The 24,828-nt window shown below is 39.3% G+C and overlaps 2 protein-coding genes across 3 annotated transcripts; both read right to left on the reverse strand.

Annotated features, from left to right (window-relative positions):
- Positions 1 to 13,775: 13,775 nt before the first annotated feature.
- On the reverse strand, positions 13,776 to 17,840 carry LOC124223297 (esterase E4-like). Its single transcript, XM_046635119.2, has 8 exons — positions 17,485 to 17,840; positions 16,646 to 16,928; positions 16,394 to 16,579; positions 16,093 to 16,292; positions 15,835 to 15,991; positions 15,397 to 15,711; positions 15,148 to 15,286; positions 13,776 to 15,038 (listed from the first exon to the last, which is right to left on the reverse strand). The coding sequence occupies exons 1-8, from the start codon at positions 17,617 to 17,619 to the stop codon at positions 14,870 to 14,872; spliced, it is 1,584 nt and encodes a 527-aa protein (XP_046491075.2). The 5' UTR covers positions 17,620 to 17,840; the 3' UTR covers positions 13,776 to 14,869.
- Positions 17,841 to 17,976: 136 nt separating this feature from the next.
- Positions 17,977 to 24,085, reverse strand: LOC138191236 (esterase FE4-like). 2 transcript variants are annotated; one of them, XM_069137686.1, is made up of 8 exons: positions 23,974 to 24,085; positions 20,623 to 20,905; positions 19,863 to 20,048; positions 19,589 to 19,788; positions 19,230 to 19,386; positions 18,827 to 19,141; positions 18,563 to 18,701; positions 17,977 to 18,460 (listed from the first exon to the last, which is right to left on the reverse strand). In XM_069137686.1, exons 2-8 carry the CDS (start codon positions 20,828 to 20,830, stop codon positions 18,295 to 18,297), a joined length of 1,371 nt encoding a protein of 456 aa, XP_068993787.1. In that variant the 5' UTR covers positions 20,831 to 20,905; positions 23,974 to 24,085; the 3' UTR covers positions 17,977 to 18,294. The 2 variants fall into 2 exon arrangements, with proteins under 2 accessions (XP_068993787.1, XP_068993786.1); XM_069137685.1 differs by lacking the exon at positions 23,974 to 24,085 and adding an exon at positions 22,680 to 22,967.
- Positions 24,086 to 24,828: the final 743 nt, after the last annotated feature.

Raw genomic sequence — 24,828 nt, forward strand, 5'->3', positions numbered from 1 at the left:
TGAAATGACGGAACTAGGCATACCTAAGCCGCGTAAATTGCTCCCCGAGCAAAGCCTTAACGATAGCTCCGAACCACTCGAAGTTTGGCGCTAAGCCCTCCGCTATTAGCAATTATATTCTTTCATTGCCTTATTCTGCCCATAATAATCTGCAGCCATAATATAATCATCAGCACGTTGCATAAGTTTCGTTTATAACATACACAATATCTATCATATATACAATATCTATCATATATACCACCACATTTATAAGATGTCATTTATAAATTTTTTTTTTATTCAAATGTATACTAACCCACTTGAACGCGCACTAACATCTAGGCGCTATATTTTAAGACTCCTCTTTGTAATATTCTGTAAGTGATTCAGTACGATAAGATGTCATTTATAATTTTTTTTCTTTTATTCAAATGTATACTAACCCACTTAAACGCGCACTAACATCTAGGCGCTATATTTTAAGACCCTTCTTTGTAATATTCCTTAAGTGATTCAGTACGATAAGATGTCATTTATAAAATTTTTTTTTTATTCAAATGTACACTAACCCACTTAAACGCGCACTAACATCTAGGCGCTAGATTTTAAGACCTTTCTTTGTAATATTCTGTAAGTGAGTCACTACGTTTCATGGCCTTCCGCTTCCTTCCGAACATTCTATTTCGTACCCTCACCGAATGTTCTTCCCCAAGGGGGGGCGTGTTACGTCCTCCAGACTTCATATTCCTTTCCCACGCTCTTAGTTACCTTACGCTCTGTAGTCTACCCTTATCGTTCGCGAGTCAGCAGGTTCTCCTGTAACTCGCGGCCAGCTCGCCTGCTACATCCGGCAGAAGCAGGCAGATCCATCCCAGCACTCAAGCAAGACACCTATCCCTCTAAACCAAGACCATACCCTTTTTCCCTTGACCGACTCCGTTGCATTGACCACTAATAAATAATCATATACTTTAAATCGTTTACCTTCCCTTAATACCGATCCCTTTCTATTCCATTCCCTTCCTGCATTGGGAGTAGTAGCACGCGAGTGCATAGTCGACGTGAACGGACCCTACAATAGCCAAATAACACCTTGGCTGGGCGTGGAGTAAGCTCCGATTACCGCTCATCGGAGCCTACGCAATCTACCCCGTAACACCATCTTGAGCTTTTTCCTCACGTATACTTGACAGGTTGTGACGTAATGATCGTTTGCTGTGATGAGCGTCCTTTTTATAGGGCAGCTGTACGGATGCGCGCGCACCTTTTGGCATTCCAACAGCGATGGTAACCCAACACCGCAGATCCATGGCTCTGAATGTACCGCGGCTATCGGCCGACCTTGCACTCTGGTCTTGTCTGAACCCGTCCAAATACTCATCGTAGAGTTCACACGGCAGTTACAAGCCAAAAAATGTCACGTGGTTGATATCAAACCGACATCCGAATAAGTGAAACACGATTCTCGGAACTATTAATTTTGGAATGTCACATGGTTGATAAGGTGGTTAGACAAAACAATGCGTTCGACAAGTTTCGACTTGACGGCGAGCGGCATGCGGTCAAAGGATTTCGGTGCGACGTTGAATTTGGGACAAACAATTCTCGGAACTATTAATTTTGGAATGTCACGTGGTTGATAAGGTGGGAAAGGAATGTGAGGTGGTTGATGTTACACATCAGCAGTCCTACCGTGGGAAAGGAATTCGGAGTGGTTCATGTTACACATCAGCAGTCCTATCGTGGGAGAAGAATGCGGGACGTGACGTCATCGCGGAAAAGGGTTTGAGTCTGGGCTGCGCGGAGCGGAAATGGGTTTGAGTCTGGGGAGAATGTATAGGCGGACTGGTCGGCTCGGTCGGTAAAGAAGGTGTTTCTACGCAGAACCCCCCTTGCTATACTACTTGTTTCACAAACCAATCTATGCAATCGACACCGCGTTTACCATGGAACTCCGATAAAGTCTCATCGTACGCGCAATGTACATAGTACGCTACACTGTGCGGGATATGCTTTTGAATTTCACAAGTCTTACGAGTTTCAAATTCATCCACAGGTTCAGGGATTAATATACATTCGAGATCGGCGTATACGACAAATGGAACGGTGCCTTTGTATTGAAAATTGGAAAATACTAAATCTTTACACTTGGGAAACTCCATGCGTACTTTATTTAGCGTAATACAATCTTGTCGGTGATTGCCGTAGACATGTTTCGCGCTAAAGTGGCACAAACATCTGTCACATAAAAACGTTTTGTGTTCATGAATGGACAATTGTTTGCTCACCAATCGGGAAAGATCTTTAATCCAAGCAAAGTGGAATCTCGGTGCAAACTCACCAGTCATATCGTCTTCCGGATTACTCTCAACCATTAGAAGATGGATCGTGTCAATGTTTACGCTATGCAAATTTTTACTCAAATAAATTGGCACGATGACGCTTTTATTTGATTTTGCATGATGCGAAAAAGTTTGAGATTCTATTCCATATACATTGATGCGCAAATTATTCAATCTCTCAAGCTTTTTCACATCATGTAGAGTAGCAGGGAATTTGATACCTGTACAGTCCAACTCGGAAATATATCGATGATAACGGCTAGTCCTATCGGCGTTGATCTTGACCGGGTGGAGAGCTGCTATGACGGACCAGAGAAGGTATCTTTCGTCCTCGTTCCTCACGTTCACCACAGCCTTCTTCCGTTGAATGTCTTGGGGCAGCTCGACGAATGTTAAAGCCCCCGCGGCGAGAGGCTGGTAGCGATTGATATTTACAGCGAGGTTAAGGATCTCAATCATACTCCAGCCGGAATCGCGTTGCTCGAAATCTTCCACCTTTGACTGCAGATCACCCCGTGCACGTATAAACCAACCATTTATATCGCTTGATGGGAGGAGAATCGCCACGTTGGAGGTGTTGAAACTCTTAACTTCGGTGGAGATCTCTTCGTGCTTGGCATTTTCAAATTTGCACGATAATATGAGGTTAACCTTCACATTTCCCTCCTCTCGCAGTATCAGCTCCAACTTCTCGGTGACGACGCGCTGCACATCGTCCAGAAAGGCGTCCAAATTTTTATGACGGAGATTTGTGACAACCCCCGTTCTTATTCGGCTGGCAAAAGCGCTATCCACGTCGTCCCATTGTACACCCGCAGGAGTATCGATATTTCCACCCGTCACCACTGTGCGCTGCTGCAACTGCTTGATCTTCGTCACCCAAGATTGCAGGAGTGTGATCGTATGTTGGATCCGTATTTTCGCACCAACGGTTGTTCCTCGTTGCATGGAAATATCGCGCAGAACTTGGATATTCGCAATTCCAACATCATTCCAATGATTGATGACAGCGTCATTCTCTTCTCCGGGTGGCTGCTCTCTCAGCAAATTGGACGTCCTCTCCATCTGCTCCGCAAGTCCCATATACGCTTCGACTGCCATGACTTTGACGTTGATATAAGCTGAACTTTGTATAACTTTTTTGACTTGCTCGTATCGTGTAAGACTGACGAGTCTGCATCGGATGCGTTGAGCTTATACGTATATAGGCCGATAGATCGCAAGAATTTGGGAACGATGCGCACTGCGTTCTGCGCATCTCGGAGGGAAAAATGACGTCAGAAACGACTGGGTCCGCCCTTTATCCGACCTGCCATCCCTAAATTTTTGGGTTTTATTGCTCTCCCGGCTCTGCAGAGATGATGAAATTCATGTAAAAAATGACGCGAAAGACGGCTGAGGTCCGCAGTCCCCGCCCCCACCATCCCTAAATTTTTGCGGTTCATCTGCCAGTTTGAAGTCACCCAGTTCCGCAGCTGCATCTTGCCTAAAAGCGTGTTGGAACAGGTTTTCACCCCCTCCCCCTCTCCACGAACCCACCGCCGCCTAATGTAGTTTTTGAGTTTTATGAGTCGTGTAGGGCGTTGCCTATGCCTCGAAGAGCGCGCGCAAACAGAGACTCACGATTTTCCTTCTCATTTCCTCATTTTTGAAGATAATCAGGTTCTGAGGGGGTCATTTTGAAGGTAAAGGATAGATCTGTGTCGCCTTTTTTGCCGAATTTTCGATTTCGCTTTCAGATTTGCGTAAAACGTACTTGAAAGTACGTTATGTTTGAAGTGAAACACAGCGGACAGTGAATTTTTTTTCGCAATTCGGCGAAAAAGGCGACACAGATCTATTCTTTATCTTCAAAATGACTCCCTAAGAACCTAAGTATCTTCAAAAATGAGGAAATGAGAAGGAAAATCACGAAGCATAAAACAGCAAATTTTTCGCGCAAAAGGCGGGCGGCTGCTAGCGCCACGACTGCGTTGGCGGGCGACCATGCGAATTACAGGCGAGGAGAGTAGATTCAACACCCCCCACTACAATTCCCCTCCTTCGAATCCTCGTCGCTCGGCACGTGGATAGTGTTCCGCGCTTTTATTTTTGCTTGTGTTTTTCTACAGTGTTTTTTATTATTTCGAATCAGTATTTATTCCCGCGATGGCTAAGAAGAGAGGGAATGTGTCTTTGGAGAAGAAGAAACTGTTAGATACAACGACTAACAACGACTGTCTTTGTTCGGGAACCCTGGTGGCAGATAGCGAAACTACCTTAGTGTAATTCTGTTACGAGTCTAGTTTCTCAGATGTTAAATTTCTTAACTCTATGGTACTCACTAAGAAAGAAACAAGAAGCCAGAGATTCTCGTTCTCTTCGCCAATTTGTTATTAAGTATTTTGTGTGAAAGACCAAAGATTATAAATAAAGGATTGTTCTGATAAATATATAGAGACCATCATAACCATTACCAATAACAGGTTATGGGCCCAGGTACGAAGAATCATTAAATTTATCCGGATAATAAAACAGACTCACACAAAAATGGCGGAAAGCTCACGTTTTAAGATAGAGAAGCTGAACGGCGAAAATTACGAAGTATGGTGCTATAAATTAGAATTACTTCTCATAAAGGATAAAGTGTGGAACGTAATAAGGGACGATGCACCATCTCCAGTAACAAACGATTGGACAGAACGTGACGATCAAGCTCGTGCAACAATTGGACTTTTAGTCGAAGACAGCCAATTGCACCACGTCAGGAGCGCTACGACAGCGCGTGCAGCTTGGGACTCGTTAAAGAATTATCACCAAAAGGCAACTTTATCCAGCAAAATTTTTCTATTAAAAAGAATTTGTAGATTAACACTAGCGGAAGGTGGTAATATGGAGGACCACATCACCGAAATGTCAAATTTGGTTAATAAGCTGGCCGCGTTGGGAGAAACACTGAAAGATAACCTAGTAGCCGCTATGCTTCTCGGCAGCTTACCAGACTCATACAGTGCATTGATTACAGGCCTGGAGAGCAGATCGGAAAATGAACTCACAATACAGTTGGTAAAAAGTAAACTCATAGATGAATATAAGAGGCGAAAGCAGACAGATACAGATAAAAACAAAAATGAATCGGCAATGAAGATTGACAGCGAACAGCACAAAAGAAAAACCTGTTTTTTCTGTAAAAAGGATGGACATTATAAGAAGGAATGCAGAAAATATAAAGCCTGGAAAGAAAAAAATGAAAAAGCGAAACAAGTCGATGAAAATGAATCATGCTTCATGATGACTACACCCGAAGATCTGGAGATAAATGAGGAATCATGTTTTGGTGCGAGAGGAAGTCAAAAGAAAAATAATACTTGGTTCGTTGATTCAGGTGCAACTAGTCATATGGCAAATTACAAAGAATGTTTCACCGAGTTTAATCCGGGAAGAAAAGGTCATGTGCGCCTGGCTGATGAACAACAGTTATGCGAAATAAAGGGTATCGGAACGAGTATCATAAGATGCAAAACCAATAACAGTAACACATCAAATATGGAAATAAAAAACGTTTTGTACGTACCAGAACTAACGGCAAGTTTATTGTCAGTTAAAAAGTTAGCAGCTGAAGGATATAAATTACTGTTCGAAGACACCGAATGCAACATAATGAAATATGGAAAAATTCAAGCTACAGCTAGTCTATCACCCGAATTATATGAAATCAAGACTGTAGAAAGAACATGCACAACAACAGAAACTGGACACAACGATGACTGCCAACATACTTGGCATAGGCGTTTCGGACACCGAGAAACACGTGCAATTAAGGAACTTGAATCAAAGGGATTAGCAACAAACATAAAAATCAAGGAATGCGGTATACAAGAGATATGCGAGAGCTGCATAAAAGGTAAAATGACTCGGAAACCCTTCCCAAAGGAATCGTACAGTAAAACTGAACAAATATTGGACCTCATACATACCGACGTTTGCGGCCCAATGCAAACTATGACACCAGGTAACAAACGGTATATACTAACAATAATCGATGATTATTCCAGATACACTGAGATATACCTCATGCAATACAAATCAGAAGTAGCCTCGTACCTGAAAGATTTCATCGAAATGACAAAAACAAGGTACCGAGATAAACCGAAGTTTATACGTTCAGATCGAGGAGGAGAATACCTTAACAAAAATTTACAGAACTACCTGAAAAATGAAGGGATTCAAGTGCAATACACAACAGCTTATTCACCCCAACAAAATGGGGTCGCTGAAAGAAAAAACAGAAGTCTTTTGGAAATGGCAAGATGTATGCTGTTTGATGCGAATTTACCAAAGAAATATTGGGGTGAGGCAATTAATACAGCAAATTATTTACAAAACAAGCTGCCATCAAAAGCAATTCACAAGACACCATATGAGTTATGGCACAAGAAAAAACCAGACGTGGGAAACATACATATTTTTGGATGTAAGGCGTATGCACAAGTACCAAAAGAACACAGACAGAAACTAGACGAGAAAGCAGAAGAACTTACATTTGTCGGATACTCTAAGGAGTCTAAAGGTTTTCGTCTACTGGATACAAGAACAGACTGTATAAAAATCAGTCGAGATGTAATATTCTCTGATCATCAATCAAAGATCACTGAAAACAAAACATCGCAAGAAATAATCTTTGCGCCTAAAATATCATCAAATGAAGAAACCAAAGATGAATACACTGATGGAAGTTCATCAGATTCGACGGACGAATATGAAGATTTTCCTGTTGAAACAAATGATGGAGAAACTCAAGATGAATCACAAATAGAAATCAGAAGATCTCAAAGAACGAATAAAGGAATACCACCAAGTAGATACAGAGATATATCAGGATTAACAACAGAAACAGAAGAACCAACAACTCGAAAGGAAGCAATATCTGGAAAAAATAAAGAACACTGGATAAATGCGATGAATGATGAAATTGAATCGTTAAGAAAACATAATACATGGGAAATAGTACCAGCACCAATAGATAAAGACATCATCACATGTAAGTGGGTATTTAAAACAAAAGAAAACGCCGAAGGTGACACTAAAAAATATAAAGCAAGACTTGTCGCCAGAGGTTTTTCACAAAAGTACGGTATAGACTACGACGAAATATTCGCCCCTGTGGTGCGACAAACTACTTTTAGAATACTTCTAACAATAGCAGGCAGAAGAGGACTAGTGATAAAACATCTTGATGCAAAGACAGCATTTTTAAATGGCCCGCTAAGGGAAACAATTTACATGAAACAACCAGAAGGTTACATCGTCGAAGGATCAGAGGAAATGGTCTGTAAATTAAATAAAAGTATCTACGGCCTGAAACAAGCTGCAAAGGTCTGGAACGATCAACTAAAGAAAATTCTTCTGAGATACGAATTTCAACAGAGCAAAGCTGATCCATGTTTATACATAAAAGGAAAGAATGAAGAAAAAATCTACCTAATAATATATGTGGATGATTTCTTGATCGCAGGAAGAGGGATGAAGGACATCGATAATGTGATTGCTTTCCTGAAGAAGCACTTTATTTTAAAGGACCTCGGATTACCACAAAACTACTTAGGAATTGAGGTAACAAAAAATCCAGACGGATTCTATAACATAAATCAACCAAAATACATACAAAAATTATCAGAAAAATTTGGACTTCAAGACGCGAAGCCATCAAACATACCTTTAGATCCAGGATATCTAAAAACTAAAGAAGACAAAAAGCCAATGAAACAGAGTGAGAAATATCAACAGCTGATCGGAGCCCTATTATATATTGGAGTAAATTCAAGACCCGATATAGCAGCAAGCGTTAGCATACTAAGTCAACACAATCAGCAACCATCAGAAGAAGATTGGACCGAAGCAAAAAGGGTTCTACGCTACCTAAAGGGGACAAGAGACAGAAAATTGACACTAGGAGACAAGAATGGAAAAAACGAATTAATCGGATATGCCGACGCAGATTGGGCAGAGAATAGGTTTGACAGAAAATCTAATAGTGGATATTTATTCAAACTATTCAGTGCAACAGTTAGTTGGGGATGTCGAAAGCAAAGTTGCGTTTCGTTATCATCTACAGAGGCTGAATACATAGCCCTCGCAGAAGCCTGTCAAGAAGCTATCTGGATTCGAAAGTTGCTGACAGATCTGCAGGAGGAACCACACGGAAAAATCATCATAAATGAAGACAATCAGAGTTGCCTAAAGCTGACACAAAATCAAGGCTTTAGTCACCGGACAAAACACGTAGACACTAAATACCATTACGTAAGGGACTTAAAAGAGAAGGGAATGATGGACTACATTTATTGCCCGACAGAACACATGTTGGCAGATATGTTGACAAAGCCGCTGCAAGCTGTAAAATTAAAAAATATATCTGAAAAATGCGGGTTATCGGATTAGCCAAGACTACATGAAGTATTCGTTGAGGGAGGGTGTTAGATACAACGACTAACAACGACTGTCTTTGTTCGGGAACCCTGGTGGCAGATAGCGAAACTACCTTAGTGTAATTCTGTTACGAGTCTAGTTTCTCAGATGTTAAATTTCTTAACTCTATGGTACTCACTAAGAAAGAAACAAGAAGCCAGAGATTCTCGTTCTCTTCGCCAATTTGTTATTAAGTATTTTGTGTGAAAGACCAAAGATTATAAATAAAGGATTGTTCTGATAAATATATAGAGACCATCATAACCATTACCAATAACAGAAACGACCCGGCATAAAGATTTTGGCTAAATTTCAGGAAAAAATGAGGTAAATCGAATTATTTATATGATTGATGGTGCACCCTGTCTGACTTCGAGATTCAATCACTTGAGTACGAACAATCGCAGGGCTTTAATTTAAGAAGGTACTTTCAAGAGCCGATAGTGCTGTTCATAATAGCAGTATACATTCATTCTCTAGTTTTTTTATACATACGAAAATATAAACTAGAATGCATTGTGACGTGTGGTACTAGCCCGGTTTGCATTAGTCGCTAAAATATGTCATCAATTTGTTACGTGTTCAGGTTAAATGATCGAAATCGATATTCGGCAATTAGCATGAGTGTTTACACTTTGTCGATCATAAGGAATATTCTTATCACTTATTGTGACTACCTAAGTATCCAAGGTAAAATTACAATGTACCTGGCAGAATTTTCCATACAAAGTAAATACGGCGCGTACGTATTAGGCCACTAAAATACGCGCGTTTTGTTTTTAGAAATAAACTTGACGTAATTCTGGGGTAATCATACATGCACACATTACTTACAAATCAGCCACCTACAAAACTGTCATCAAATCAGATACTACTGCCAAGTATAATTTATTTAGAAACTAATGATGATTTTGATATACTATAACTAATGATGACAAAAAAAAAAAAAATTGAAATCAAAATTGAAATTCTAAAAAAAAAACATAAATTTTGATAAAAAAAAAAAAAAACAATTGGAGTACGTGGTCCTGGCGGGCCCATGCTTATATTGCCATTACAACATTAATATAGCTCGACTTGTATTTTCTTGTGCTTGTTTTAAAAAAGCCCGCCTTTACCACTATCTCCAATTTTTTTTTTTTCAATAAAAATTTTTTTTTTTTTTCAATTTCAATTTTGATTTCAATTTTTTTTTTTTGTCGTTATAGTATATCAAAATCATCATTAGCTTCTAAATAAATTATACTTGGCAGCAGTATCTGATTTGATGACAGTTTTGTAGGTGGCTGTTTTGTGGGTGGCTGTCAAATTAATATACTTGGCGAAAGGTTTTTGCAACAGAGGTGCTTTTTGGGGATATCAGTACTTTTTGTGGGATTTCGCTTGAACATTTAAAAATTTTGCTCGCTCGCTGCGCTCGCTCGATAGATTTTTGGGATACAGAATTGATATTTGAGACGAAAATAATCAGTGGAAAAGCCAAGTTAGAGCTTTCTCATAATTACATGTATCAGGTCCAAGGTCTTCTACACATTACGAATAGGAAGTGGTGCTATTTTATAGTTTGGACGTCAAAGGGATTGATTTTTGATAAAACAAAACGTGACGATAAATTCTGGACCGAAAAAATGGAGAATAAATGAGCAGATTTCTTTTACTTTTGTTTGTAACCCGAAATCGTAGATTCTAGACGCGCCCGACAACGCTCAATCCGCGAACCCCCTCAAATCATCGAAGCCCAGATAAGGCCGCGCGTAAGAAACAGTAAATTCACGACCGACAGACGACAAAACACTGTAATCTAAATATATGTACATATGTACATAAATATAATAGCTTTGTATATAGCTTACGTGCAATATTTCTGTGATTTATGTTTAGTTAGTTATATGTATTACTGTGCTAAAAATTTGCTAGTCATATCGTTATAATTATATATCTGATTATTCATTCCAGGAATACTTTCTACTTTCCGTACTACTTTCCATAGTTTGCGCTTTCTATAGAATTTATTTAGCCATATAATGTATACAATGCTCGATGCTTTGTTATATCAATTTTCTTTATCAAGATTACTGTCATGTTTCACTTATACTGTTTCAATTTAATTTCTATGAGAGCCTTCTCATACAGATTTCGTGATTATGTTTATTAAGTTTAAACGAGTTCAATTTTACTTTTACCATTTTATATTATTTTTCATCATTTTGTATTTGTTTGGTGCAAACCCGATCATGGTTGGGAGGTAGGGACGGGTTAGGCGGGTCTCTGTTTGATAGCGACCTCCACGTGGTGAGACCTGGGAGATTGATGATATTTTCGTTGCTATATCATGAATTTGCTCACAGCTATTCGTTGCATTTTCAATTTAAAATGACCTGTGACGACGTCTGGCCGGTATTCGTAAATAGTTACGTATTATTTTCGAGACTGTATTAGGAACAGCTCTCAGCCGATCAAGCTATGCTTTGAGCTGCCTCAAGACAGTCCTGCAAATCGAACCTGACTATGAATACCGGCTATTAGACTATTACCAGTCACGTGATCGCATTGCGTAGAAATACGGACGCCGGTGAATATAATTTTCGTTGAAATATGAAGAATGTATATCTATATCAACATACGTATAAGGAATTCTACGTCACGTGAATCAAAAAATGACCTCGTATTTTTTCAATCTATTCATACTTTTTTTCACATGAAATAAAGGTAAAAAGAATCGACACGCATTTTGGTGTTCGTCCGAATTATGTTTGTTTTCGAAAGTTACAAGACAATCATTCAATTTTGATCCAAAAGGAGCTCGGATATATCCGGTTCTATTCGACGTAAAGACATCATTTACAGTGCATTCGGAAGGTGAACGAATAAGCTTTCATAAAAAAAATGCAATGTTGAACATTATTGAAAATCCCAATTTTTATAAACAATTCAAATATTTGACGATTTTTACCTCATTAATGACAAGTTTTCGATTTATAAAAAAAATAGTTTCGGGTTCCTTATTAAATTCTGTATTACTAGTAAACTTTTTCAAGTGGAATCTGAAAGGAGTCTACTTTTTTTTCTATTATTCATCAGGCGCTGCGTCGTGCCGAGCGCGATACACTGGGCTGTTTAAAAGTATTTGAAACCGAATGCCCGTGAGGGGTGGAAGAGGATAGCCGCGTCACCCGCCCCACTCCGGGGACAGCTCGGCTGCTCCGTCTCACTTGTTTCTTTACCCTCTCTCTCGCCACGGTTAACGCGGGAAGCGGAGTAGCCCGCGCTTTCTAGCTAGGCAACGCCCTTAAGAAAAATCTTATCTTGCCCGCTCTTCACCGGATGGTATGTGTACACACAGTTTTGGGTTTTACGACTCTTTATAGCGAACAAGTCCGAGCCTGCACATCCCCCGCCATTCTCTATGATATGTATGTTCGGTTTCAAATGAGCTATTATAACAAAGAAGCTGAACCTTTGCTATCGAGGCGTGAATTTATAAAACCCAAGCTCCCCTTATCGTCATCGATTGCTCCAAGCAGAACGAAACATTGAAAACTGGACCTGTGGACATTCGATTGGAATTTGACTGTAGCATTACGTTCCCACCACACACTTCTGCCTACTGCGTGATCTTGCATGATCGCATTATTGAATATAATCCGATCAGTGGTACTGTTAAAAAATTGGTATAAGTGAATTTTGGAATAATGATATGTTTAATTAATATGGATATTGAAAATAACATGTATAATTTTACTCGTTAAAATTTAGAATAAGATAATTTAGAATAGAATAAGAAAACTAAATATAATTGATGTTGAATAAAAAAATTGTTAAAAGCATTCAAAACGTCGTTTTAAACCTTCCTTCAGGGGTCATTTCCTGAAATTTTTTCAATAGACCTAGCGGGTTTTACCCTATCCGATTTATGTGCGGCTTTCCTGCGCCAAACAAGTCTCAACAGTAATTATTGTGTGTGTGTGTGTGTGTGCGTGTGTGTGTGTCAAATCCTATGAAAACGCCACCGAAAATGACCGGGGGGGGGGGGGGGGGGCGCTAGGGGGGAGCTAGGGGGGAGCGCCGCCATCTTTGAGTTAGAACCGGCATATACATATACACTACTGATCGCATCAAAAACGCCACGCAAGACGAATCAATTCACCTTTTCTCAGGTGTTGATTACGTAAGAGATGAATCTATTTATGCGCAAAGTTAAATAATGACGCTAAGTTTATCGCGTGGATGTGCAAATACAGTTACCAAACCAATAACTCTCATAATTTCGAAACGGGAATCACTAATTTCATCATTTTCGGACATATTTCATAGTATTTTTCGATACAAGAGTACAAGGCGGCAATGCCGCACAGAGAATCTGCCGGTAACGAGTTCGACAAAGCCACCCTCTAATCGTATTTCGAACACTATTTTCTGTACACTCTGCCTGTAACCTAAAGTCCTGTATTGTTATGCACTGTCCACTAACACTTGAGATGTCTTTCAAGCATCAGCATAAGAAAAACTCCGTTAAGTGCCTATGAACGGCGCATAAAGAGGACTTTCGGTATAGGTGTTACAAAAACGAATTCTGCAATACGGTTTTTCCACATCCAAAACAAATGCTGGGATTTAGTTTTTTCCATCTCATGATTCTAGGTGCGAGTTGTTTGTGAGCAGGATTCCAGTCGAGCCACTGTGTCGATTCGAATAGAATTTGCATAGCACGGTGCTTTTCTTGTTGTAAAGATGTACCATTAAGGATTTGCGCTTAAATATATCACCCTTTTTAAAACGGCAGGCACCGTCACGTAATTACTTTCGTTTTAAAACTATACATCGACCTTTCCAATACAATTCAACAGCATTTTTAACATGCTCAGTATTTTCTGTTCTATTCTCTGGTTTTTTTTCTCTGTACCAAGTACACAAAGTTACGAACATCCTGATGAAAATTATACTACTTTCCAGAATGCTGTGATCAATGTTGGCGATTCCATAATATGAATAATAATAAAAACCAATTTTTAAGATTATTTTATCCTTCGCAAAAATATCAGGCAAACTCACACTGTACTATCATGCTTGGTGTAAAAAAAGCGATGAGTTTTTCGACTAGAACAGGTTTGTTCCATTTTTTTTTTTTTGGGTAAAATGTAAAGGTAAACTTGTTGAGTTATTTTACTTTTAGGGAATAACAGCTTGATATTGGGCGTTCCAAATTGGCATTTATTCTGCAATCTGAAGAGAGTCTCACAATCAGGCACCAGTTATCCCCACTTAATCAACGTGAATATTTTGGGTCACTGCGATCATATACATTCTTATTTACTTGGAAAGTTGATGTTGTGGTACTTTTGAGCCCGTCTGACCACGAAGGGTTAAATTCCAATCGTTCCTACATCTATGGAAAATCAACCTATGTAAAATTAAAAGACATTTCGAAGTAGCAGTACTGTACTCAAGTAATAAAAAGTCAAACCTTATCTTGTTATGGTTTTTCGAATAAAATACTAGGCACATGTCATCAGTTTACGGACAATAATGGTAAAATTCAGTTGGTAATAACATCCAATAAGAGTACTTAACCTTTTACCGAAAAATACTGCACGCTACGGAAATTTGATCTCACGTATCGTAACGTACGATATAATATCGACAAGTGTATGAAAAGTAGAAGAAAGAGAGACCACATTTTTTATAATAACATAGTACAGTAAAGTTTTCCTACAAATGAGTACAGTTAAATTTACAATCCTGAAACATCTCCAATACTTAATTAATTTGGGTTCTTCGTCCAATCAAGAGTTAAACCTCAGTCGTACAAACAAGGTGAAACTGAAAACATGTTTATTACATAAATGACTTTTTGAGTCAGTGTTACGCTGGTACGAGAAAGAACATCTCAAGAATCAATTTTCGCATGTGTATATTTCTTGGAGTATGGCGCGATACGACAGCATTCTCTGATCAACGTTCTGAGCCACAGAGGTCCAACTGTGATTTGGCGAAATCATCAGTATCAAGTGTGTCAGCAGTTGTCCACCCAAATGGAAAACCCAAAGGAACACAAATTCTCGCTTCAGTCACCAGAAGATGCTTTCAGAATTAAAGTCCTACTGACCACCTATCATGGCTTCAATACGTTTCCACATTTCCCACATTTCCTCATCTGGGTTCATGCTATTGGAGAGCGTTTGATTGATTTCTAAGAAGTTCTTGGCTGTTCTCGTCACCGGTTTCCACTTTGTAGTAATCAGATCATCAACTACTGGGGTTGGATTACTATAAATAAAACAGAAAACGCAGAAAGTTTTCAATAAAACAAATTTCCAAAGTCATCACGCGACTGGAGACAGTAACGAAAAAAGTTCAATATTCGTGTCGTATTTACCCAGTTCTCGCAAAATTCGTCCATAACCTGATCAATTTATCACTAAAGATCTGGTCTGGAAACCCTGGCTTCATTTTGACATGCTCGCGATAATTCTTCGGGAAGAAAAGATACTGATTCTCTTGGCCGTGAAGGACGCCTGTAAATTCAGATTCACGATATCCGATGACACAAATAATTTTATAAATTTCCGGATCTGCTTGTTTTTGTAAATGTATAGTTATAGAGTGCAATTACTTGTCTGCATACCTTCTCTAATCACGCCGTAAATAAGCTTTGTCACTGAATCAGGACTATCGTACGAAAACCTGTACAAATACGTTGGGGAGTTTTTTTCACGCTGAATATCAACCACTCTATGCAGCTCCTTAACGAAATGCAGATCACCAGCGAAGTGAGCATAATTGGTAGCGAGATCTCTGGTTATGGGCTTTCCTTTGTAATAAAACGTTTGAATCTCCTTAGTGATCTCTGTTACCCTGGATGGCGCCCTGTCAGTAAGAACTCGAAGCACTGCGGCTTCAAAATTGTTTTCAACTGCATTATATACCTCTTCCGATCCACCTAGAAAATACATTTTCAGAAGCAAGATGAAATCCAATACGAACATTGCAAACTAAGAGACAACAGATGAAAAATGTAAAGGGAATATTTGTTATCTGAGATGTCGTGGCACGGTAAACTTACTCGTCAAAAAAATTACCCCCTCGTGAGTGGTGTAACCAATGATGATTGGGACATCAAAACCTTGTTGAACAAGTTCTTCAAGAGGCTTGGGTATCAGTGGCTCCGCACTATTGGTGTCAACAGTGGGTCTGAATGGAGTTAAGACATTCATTTTTTCCTGGAACATAGGACGATTCGTATAAAGTTTCTTTCGAGTGAGGATATAGACTGTGAAAACATTGACACACGCTACAAGGACGTCGATGCTTGGCTGATTACCTCTGGAGTTGACATTTTTTCCTGAATCTCAATAAGCTTGCGAACTGGAACAGTACGAAGATATTCAACGATCTCATTCGGGTCGGTTATATCTTTGCCAAAGGCAGCCATGTAGCGATGCGCCATTTTTAACGGCTCCGAAATGTGTGCCCAGTGAGCCAATAGAGCTCCACTCTGCATGATGGCTTTGTGAAAAAGACCTTAACGCAAAATAATGTCATCGATGTGAAATCGCAACGCAGTCTAGAAATGGAACCGCATAAAAGCATATTGTCGAATTCCTCGACACGTGGTCAAGTACCTTTAGCAAGTGGAGACAGTAGCAGGTAATGAGCAGAAGCACTACCAGCACTTTGTCCGAACAGTGTGATGTTGTTTGGATCGCCTCCGAACTTTACGATATTTTCCTTGAGCCACTTCAGGGCGGCAATTTGATCCTTGAGTCCCATGTTACCCGATGCAGCTTCGTGCTCAAGTTGAAGGAATCCTTGTGGGACGGTATATTTATGGCAAATTAATCTTTTAGGATAGATGGCAAAGCATATGGACTCACCTAAAACACCGAGTCTGTAGTTAATGCCAACGTGGACAACGTCCGCCTTCATCAGATAATCTGGACCGTAGACATCAGAACCTCCATCACCGAAGAAGTAGCCTCCTCCATGGATCCAAACCATGACTGGTCGCGACCCTGCTAATGAAGGTGTGGCTACGTTGAGATAAAGGCAATCATCATCGCCGATTATCGACATGGTGAACAGACTGAATTGGGCGCATTTGGATCCTTCTTCCAAGGCATCTCGTATACCTTTCCACGAATGCGCTGGTTGAGGATCCTAATAGTCATGGTATGTAGACAGTTTTGGTAATAATAGTCAGCCACGTTTCAATTCCCAAATGAAACGTATTTTACATGAGTTGCGCGGATTCATTTCAAAGAAAGTACGAAACTGATCTGAATAGTAAAATTCGATCATTCTGGTGATCTATGGGTTGCCGTTTTCACCTAACCATAACCTTTTTGCAAATCGTCTCCACATGTCGTGATTTTCAAATCACTGCTTAATACACTGCTTCCATTTATCTCAAGTAAGTTATTCATATAATTTTCTACAACGAAAGTTTCACAAGTAAAGATAAATAATTACTTATTTCTCGATGTTGTACAATGTAATATAATTCATTAAAATAAGACACGATCCAACTTATCAGGTTTATATACCTCAAAATCGAGTGTGAAGAGTTTCAACTATCTCGTGTATGTAAAAACAAAGGTCACTAGTATGAGAACATTATCACTCAGATACATACACTCAACTTCATGTTGTACTAAAACTGATATTCGGTGAGTGCAAAAGCCGAACTCTGGAGTACCAGACAAAAGAAACTCACCCTGAATCTTAAATTCCCAACTGGAGGAGCCGCGTATGGGATACCTTTGAAAGCGATATAAGAACCGCCAATGACACTTTCTACCGTAGCACCACGGAGCAGTCCTTGCTTGACTTCAACCACAGGATTGTTCATATTAAATCCCCGTCTAGCGGTCACACCGAACTCTAAATGTACTGATCCCCTCCGAGAATCCTACCTAATCCTACTATCTCCCGGATAGCTGGAAGTCTTATATCATTAAAATTGCCGTCATAGTTCAAGTGGTGATGTATTAGGGTCATATTTTAGGTCGTGATTATCTCAATGCCGAGATTCGTATATTATACATAAGAAATATGTGATACGTGACATATGATACGTGAATAAAGTAGGAAAATAGAATACCGACCAAGTACTGATATTTTCCAGGAAATAAAGTTTGGAGAAATATTGCAAATGATCAGTTTGCGTTCGTGTCTGAATCGCTAAATCCTAAGGTTACAATGGGCGTTGGACGGGGATACCAACATTTTTATTACGAAATAAGTCATGTTACAAAAACTTAAGCTTAGACAACACAGTATATACTGGCGATATAAAAATACATCAGCGAATATTAAACCCTAACAACTTGAAAGCCCACAATGGTGTGATATCAAAAATCATATATTTTTTATCTGACAATAAGATGAACAATATTCAAGCAAATCTGCAGTAAGTTATACAAAATTACTTAGCTGCTGTTTAGGTAGCTTAGAGAACTCCGATGAGTTTAAACTCGCTTGTCAGTAATCACCTGTAGCAAATACTTTCAGGATTGAGGTGCTACTAATCAGACGCGATGGCTTCGATGCGTTTCCATGTCTGCCACATGTCTTTATTGGGATTTATTCCAGTTGAAAACTCTGTATCTATTTCCAAATAGTTCTTGGTTGTTTCAGTAATCGGTTCCCACTTCTTGGTAATTAGATCATCGATTACCGGCGTAGGATTTCTATGGATTGAAAATTTTATACGTATGTTACCTACCAACAGACGCAACACGTAATACTTTTTCACTGGTCATTAGTTATATTGCTAAAAAAATCGCGTTTACCCTGTTTTGGCGAAGTCTGTCCACATTCTGACGAATCGATCACGAAGCATGACTTCAGTCGAGCCAGGCTCCATTTTTATGTAATAGTGGAACTGAGAGGCGAAAAATATATACTGAAGTTCTTCAGCATGCATGGCACCTGCGAAAATGACGGGCAAATACAATGGAAGATAATTTAGTAAGATTAGTAAGCATTTCAATAAGAAGTTTGCAGGAAACTTTGAACAACTGACAAAATTATCGAGTATACACTGTCACACCTACCTTTCATTTGAACTTGGAATAAGGTCTTGGCTAATGATGTTGGGCTACTGTAGGAAAACCTATAAAAGTACGTCGGCGACTTCTTCCCCATCTGAATCTCGACTACCTTTTGAATGCCTGCAACAATGTGTAAGTCGCCGCAGCATTGGACGTATTCATCGACGAGATCCTTCGTTATACGCTTGTCTCCAAAATAGAACGTTCTTATTTCTTTCGCCATTTCCGGTACCTTGGACGGAGCCTTTGCCGCCAAGCTCCTGGGCACTGCTATTTCAAAGTTTTCATCGAGTTTTGCGTACGCCTCATCCTGAAGTCCTAGAAGGCAATCAAACAATGTCGGAGCCAGTGAAATGCGAAGAATGAGTTGAAGTATTTCTATTTACTTAATCAATAATCGACTTACCGATTAAGAAGAGGATTCCTTCGTGACTGTTGTATCCAATTATGACTGGTACATCAAAGCCCTCGGCAGCAGTTTCCTCAAGGGGCCTTGGCATGAATGGTTCGACGCTCTTGGCATCTACGCCAGGTCCAAATGGATATATAAGGTTAATTCTTTCCTGGAAAACAGAAGAATATCAACATGTCTTCGTTTTAGCAGATTCATACACAATGTCACTAAGTTCCCACTAGACCGATGCGTTTGGCGAACGCAACTGATTGTGAGAGCATCTTCGTTCACTGAATTCCGTTACTAAATTAGATTTGACATATTTAAAAATATTCCTACAGCATCGCCTGCTTTTCAGACTCACTACTCACCTCTGGAGTGAGCATATTCTCCTGAACTTCGATTAGCCGATGAGCTGGAATAGTGCGAAGGAATTTGACAATCTCATCGGGGTCGTTAATATCCCTTCCAAGTGTAGAGACGAAGCGACGCGCCGTATCCACAGTCTTCGTTACGCTCGCCCATGGGTTGAGCACCACCCCGCTTTGGATGATGCCTTTGTGGAAAAGACCTTGATACCAGAAAAAGTGGTTCGGGTATTACCAGCCGTGTGCTAACGCAAATGACAAATAAACAGTAACATACCTTTAGCCAGTGGTGACAGAAGCAGGTAGTGCACGGAGACACCACCGGAACTGCCTCCAAATACCGTCACGTTATTCGGGTCGCCTCCAAATTGGGCGATATTTTCCTTTACCCATTTTAAAGCTGCCACCTGATCTTTCAGACCTATATTTCCAGGCGCCACCTTGTGGTCGAGGTTCAGGAATCCTGAGCGAATGAAAATTCGTTCAATCATGCGTAACGAGTAATTTGCAAGGGGTCATTCACGGAAATTGAATGAATGATTCCAATTCATCGGCACGGATTTCAAGTGATTTTCATTGAGCAATACCTTATCATGTGATTTTCATTCATTTCCAATATCAACTCGAGTTTCCGAGCTTTCCAGACGATTCTCCGTGGCTTAGAGACTCGACAGAATCACAGGTAATCACAACGGAAATCCCCGAAAATTACGTAGAACAGTGAAACATCAATGAATTCAATGAAAATCACTAGTCGATGAAAAGTAAATCAATGAGTTGAAACCATTCGTTATCTACCGCAACACTTGCAACAATTTCCATGATTTCCAATACGCTTCACGTGTGATTTATAATGATTCGAAGTAATCTCAAATATCTTGATGAATTTCTTGTTATTTCAAAGAATATTTCAATCACCAAAGTTTATTCGATTTACAATATGATTTCCCATTGCTAAATCTACATCTTCCCCAACTGAATGCCCCCTTGATCGGTGGTTTTGAACAACGTCCAACCGTCTGCCCATCTAAACTCACCTAGTACGCCAACTCTGAAATTGATGCTCACGTAAACGATTCCCGAGTCCATCAAATAATCAGGGCTATACATCCCAAATCCTCCGTCGCCAAGGACGAACGCTCCCGCGTGAATCCAAACCATAACTGGCCGTGACCCTGTCAAAGACTTCGTGGCGACATTCAGATAGAGACAATCGTCATCTCCAAGTATCGTCTTGGTAAACATGTCCAATTGAGCGCACTTTGACCCTTCTATGAAGGCTTCTCGCACTCCCGTCCATGTCGCCGCTGGTTGTGGATCCTGCAGGATAAAAGAGGTAGGTAGGCAGGTATAAGTAAGTTTCTGAATTTAACCGACGATGATCCACCAATACTGATTATCGATACCATGGGTAAGAATCGACTACCAACGCGAATGGAAGGTATTATCAGTGGCATTAATCTCACAACGATACCGGCCATTCACAAGTATTTATTTGACAGTTTAATCAGCAAGGACAGATTTGATACATATGTAAATATGATTGACCATCAAATCAGTTATAAATATCAGACGCGACGGCCTTTCTAATAATACGTATTATGCTGTATTTATGCAACCGAGTAATCTACTTAATTGAATAAAGACCTTCCGATAAACCTGCAATATCTCGAAATGAATACGAATAACTGCTCTTCATTTTAAAATACCAATTTAGAGATAGTTGCATTGACTGGCAACAGTCGAATGAAATTAATTTTTTAACTTACTATCTCGTAAACAGTGTAATCGAAAAAGATGCCCGAATCTTACAATTGCTGTCCTGTCTCTCTCCTCGTTAGGAACGATTCAAATTAAACAATTCTGACTGCAATTGCAAACCGTCATACATAGTGTATCTATGTGATCAAAGCCAATTCATCACGTTTATTTACAAGGAAAAAAAAGACTATCCGATCTATACGGGCAAGACCGTACTTGTATAGCACTTCTCTGCAATAAAAATTACGAGGATGACAGTGAGAATTACTTTTTAACGTGGTCAACTTTCATTCGCAAATGTTTTTTGAACTTGTCAAATGCCCCAGTCGAACTGGTTTTTACCTCAAAAAATTTTAATCCTTATAAATATCGTTGAGCATGTAAATTGAACACGTTTTTTCCATGTACGTACAAAGAACTTCAATATAGCTAGATGTATAAATAAGCTGGAATTAATTGAACAGACATGTCTATCTAAGATATCACAGTTACGCTAACAATATATGTTCTATAAATAACCACTGTGTGTAGTTCAAGCAAACTTCTTTCGATCGGTTCTTTACTATACTTATATTGCTAAGTTCTTACCTATGTAACCAGAGTAAATCTGATTAAATGGTAATTCAATCCTGATCATGCTCGCGGCTGTATTAAATATATCGATTTCCAAAAGTTCGACGACGCATCTACGACTACATTTTACCGCCTCCTTGGACTTGAATCAAAACCGTCTATCGTGCCAATCAGCTTATGTTGTCAAGAGAAGGACATAATTTTTTGTCTCCATTTTATATTAGTCATGATCCAGACATGATATTTCAACCTTAGCAGCAACAAAACACAACCCAACAAACGTAAGCCAAAACCTTCACAAATAGACACTGAAGCCTTTCTTTGAGATCACTGGTATGAGTTACAGGAAAGATTTATAGCATTCTGGTTGTCAAACCACTATGAGGTTTGATTATAACTTCTGCTCAAACTCCTATCTAGTATATCATAGTGAATTTCCAAAACTAGCTGGTAATTTTCCGTGTAAAATAAACAGTACTGCATTACAGCAATTCCCGTAGAAAACTTCTCTAATATTTTACTCTAGATACTTATACGATGCATTCTTCGATTTTGAGTACTTGGGATAAATAAATTAAGTACCGTATACCTGACTTCTATTATCATAGTGAAATTCCGAAAGTGACAACTGGTTTTCTGTATACAATATACGCTACCCTGATGTGAAAATTTCGACTAAAAAAATGCCCAGCAGTTTTACTCCAAATACTCGATGCATGCAGTCCCTGATTTTGGATACTTGGATGATTGAATTAATTACCCTGAATCTGAGTTCGCCGACCGGCGGCGCGGCGTAGGGAATGCCTTTAAAGGAGAGGTAGGATCCTCCGGCGACACTCTCGGTCTCGAGGCCTCGAAGGTGGCCCTGCTTCACGGTCACAACTGGTTCGCCCATGTCTTACTCTAGCGACTGACTGTCGACGACGCGTTGCAGACTGAATCGAGTGACTCATAGAACACTCGCACCCACACTCGTATAACATTTCTCGTCGGCTCGGTCAGTCGCCGTAAGAGATGAGGACCAGGTCAGGAGAGTCCAGAATCTTATCAAACTGCGAAGCTGCCGCGTGTTTATCGGCTGCACCTTGTACCCAGAATCGGTGCAAGAGAAATGAAAGTACACTCAAGAGAAGGAGAGAAAAATCGTCGAAATGCTTGAATTGCACTTTCTTCCTCATTTTTAAACTTGAGCTAATTAACTTCGTCACTTTACCGATTTCGTGACTGATTGTGAGGTAGGTGTTACGATGTAATTCTGACTTTCGCCTCCGCTTCGAATGATCACACTTTTTAAACTCAATGTCAACCGGGTATTGTATTTGCATGGCAACTGCTGCATTTTTTAATCCGCTATCAAGGTCGGTACCGCAATAACAAGTGATCCAAACTACTTTGAGGACCCTCGAAACCGTTGAATGATCGCGACCCTACTAAAAGTGTTTATGTGTTGAATCATAAAATGTTTTGAAAGAATTTAGCTTTCAATTTATTACATGATTTGATCTTATAAGTTCACTAAAATATCTTGATCTCGTATAACTGACGAATTTTGCTTTTGTAATTTATTGTGTCATTTTTTATGCCATTAAAATATATAAGAGATCACACAATATGTAAGTTACAAAAATACGAATCAACAGATATACTGGACCAAAAATCATAATGCATCCCACTACACAGTTGATGATTCGTACCTTTGTAATCTGTTATGTAATTTCTTATATATTTTATCGAATTTATGAGATAAATCATGTAATAAATTACATGCCGAACTCTTTCAAAACATTTTATGATTCAACATATGACCATTTTCACGTGTGGAATTGCGGACCTTTTCTTTTATATTTTTACACTTGTATGCCGACACAGCTCAAGATTCGTGCACGTATCACGAAACCCTGGCTGACTAATATTTATTGAGCGTCACCAAAAGCAAATATACACACAGTACATGTATTACACAAGCATGCAGCCAGGTGTCGTGAAATGCTAATAATCAATACCAGCCGCTTTTTTGAAAAAAAAAAAACCAAATAATAATGGTATCGACTTACCGTTGTCTCATACAATGAAGCTTTCCAAGGGTCGAATATATTGAACAACGTTTGTCTGCAAAATTTCAAATGGCAATAGATTGTTCATTAATGAATTAACTCGAACTTTGATCATTGATGAATATCTTCTACCGCCTACTAGCCAATTCGAAATGAAGTTCGTCATTAACGGTGTGAGTGACGCATGGTGTATGAAAAGAAATTACATGTTTGCTTAATGGTAGTAATTTTTTTGCGCACCTCGTAAGTCAACATTTTCGCCGGTAGGCGATGTGTAATATGCAGGATGAGTATGCGCGGCTCTGCGGTCATACAGCAGCTTGATGTAATTCCCTGTTTAAAAGTCTCGACTAAAAATAGTCGGTTGGCAACAAGTATAAGCACCACCTAGAATTATTCTGAATTTACACAGCGATTATGTGAACCAACACTGACAAGTGGTGGTTTCGTGCAACTTATTGTTAGATCAGCAGAATGATACTTGCAAAATTAGACTTTCTAATGAATGACAAATTTTTATAGACTTGTTGGATCCTGAAACGCCTGATCGATTCTTTGTGGGCGTTTATTTTCTTGAAAACGAAGACACGCATTCCAAATAAAAATTCAACCATAACGTCTAATTCATAAAGAGATTAGTGACATTTGCATTTATATCTGCTGTTGTAGTCAGGAATAACTTACACCTGCAGCCATCGCAGAATCTTAATCAAAACACTGTATCATTATATCATCCATACTAATCATATAAATCTCTTCCATGAGCTTATAATACCAAACATTAATACACTTTATCCGTTGAAAGTGGTCTTGAAATTTTTCGAGGAATGAATAACTGCTCCGAACTATAAAATT

This window comes from Neodiprion pinetum, chromosome 7 (genome assembly GCF_021155775.2).
Source record: "Neodiprion pinetum isolate iyNeoPine1 chromosome 7, iyNeoPine1.2, whole genome shotgun sequence".
NCBI classification, from domain to species: domain Eukaryota; kingdom Metazoa; phylum Arthropoda; class Insecta; order Hymenoptera; family Diprionidae; genus Neodiprion; species Neodiprion pinetum.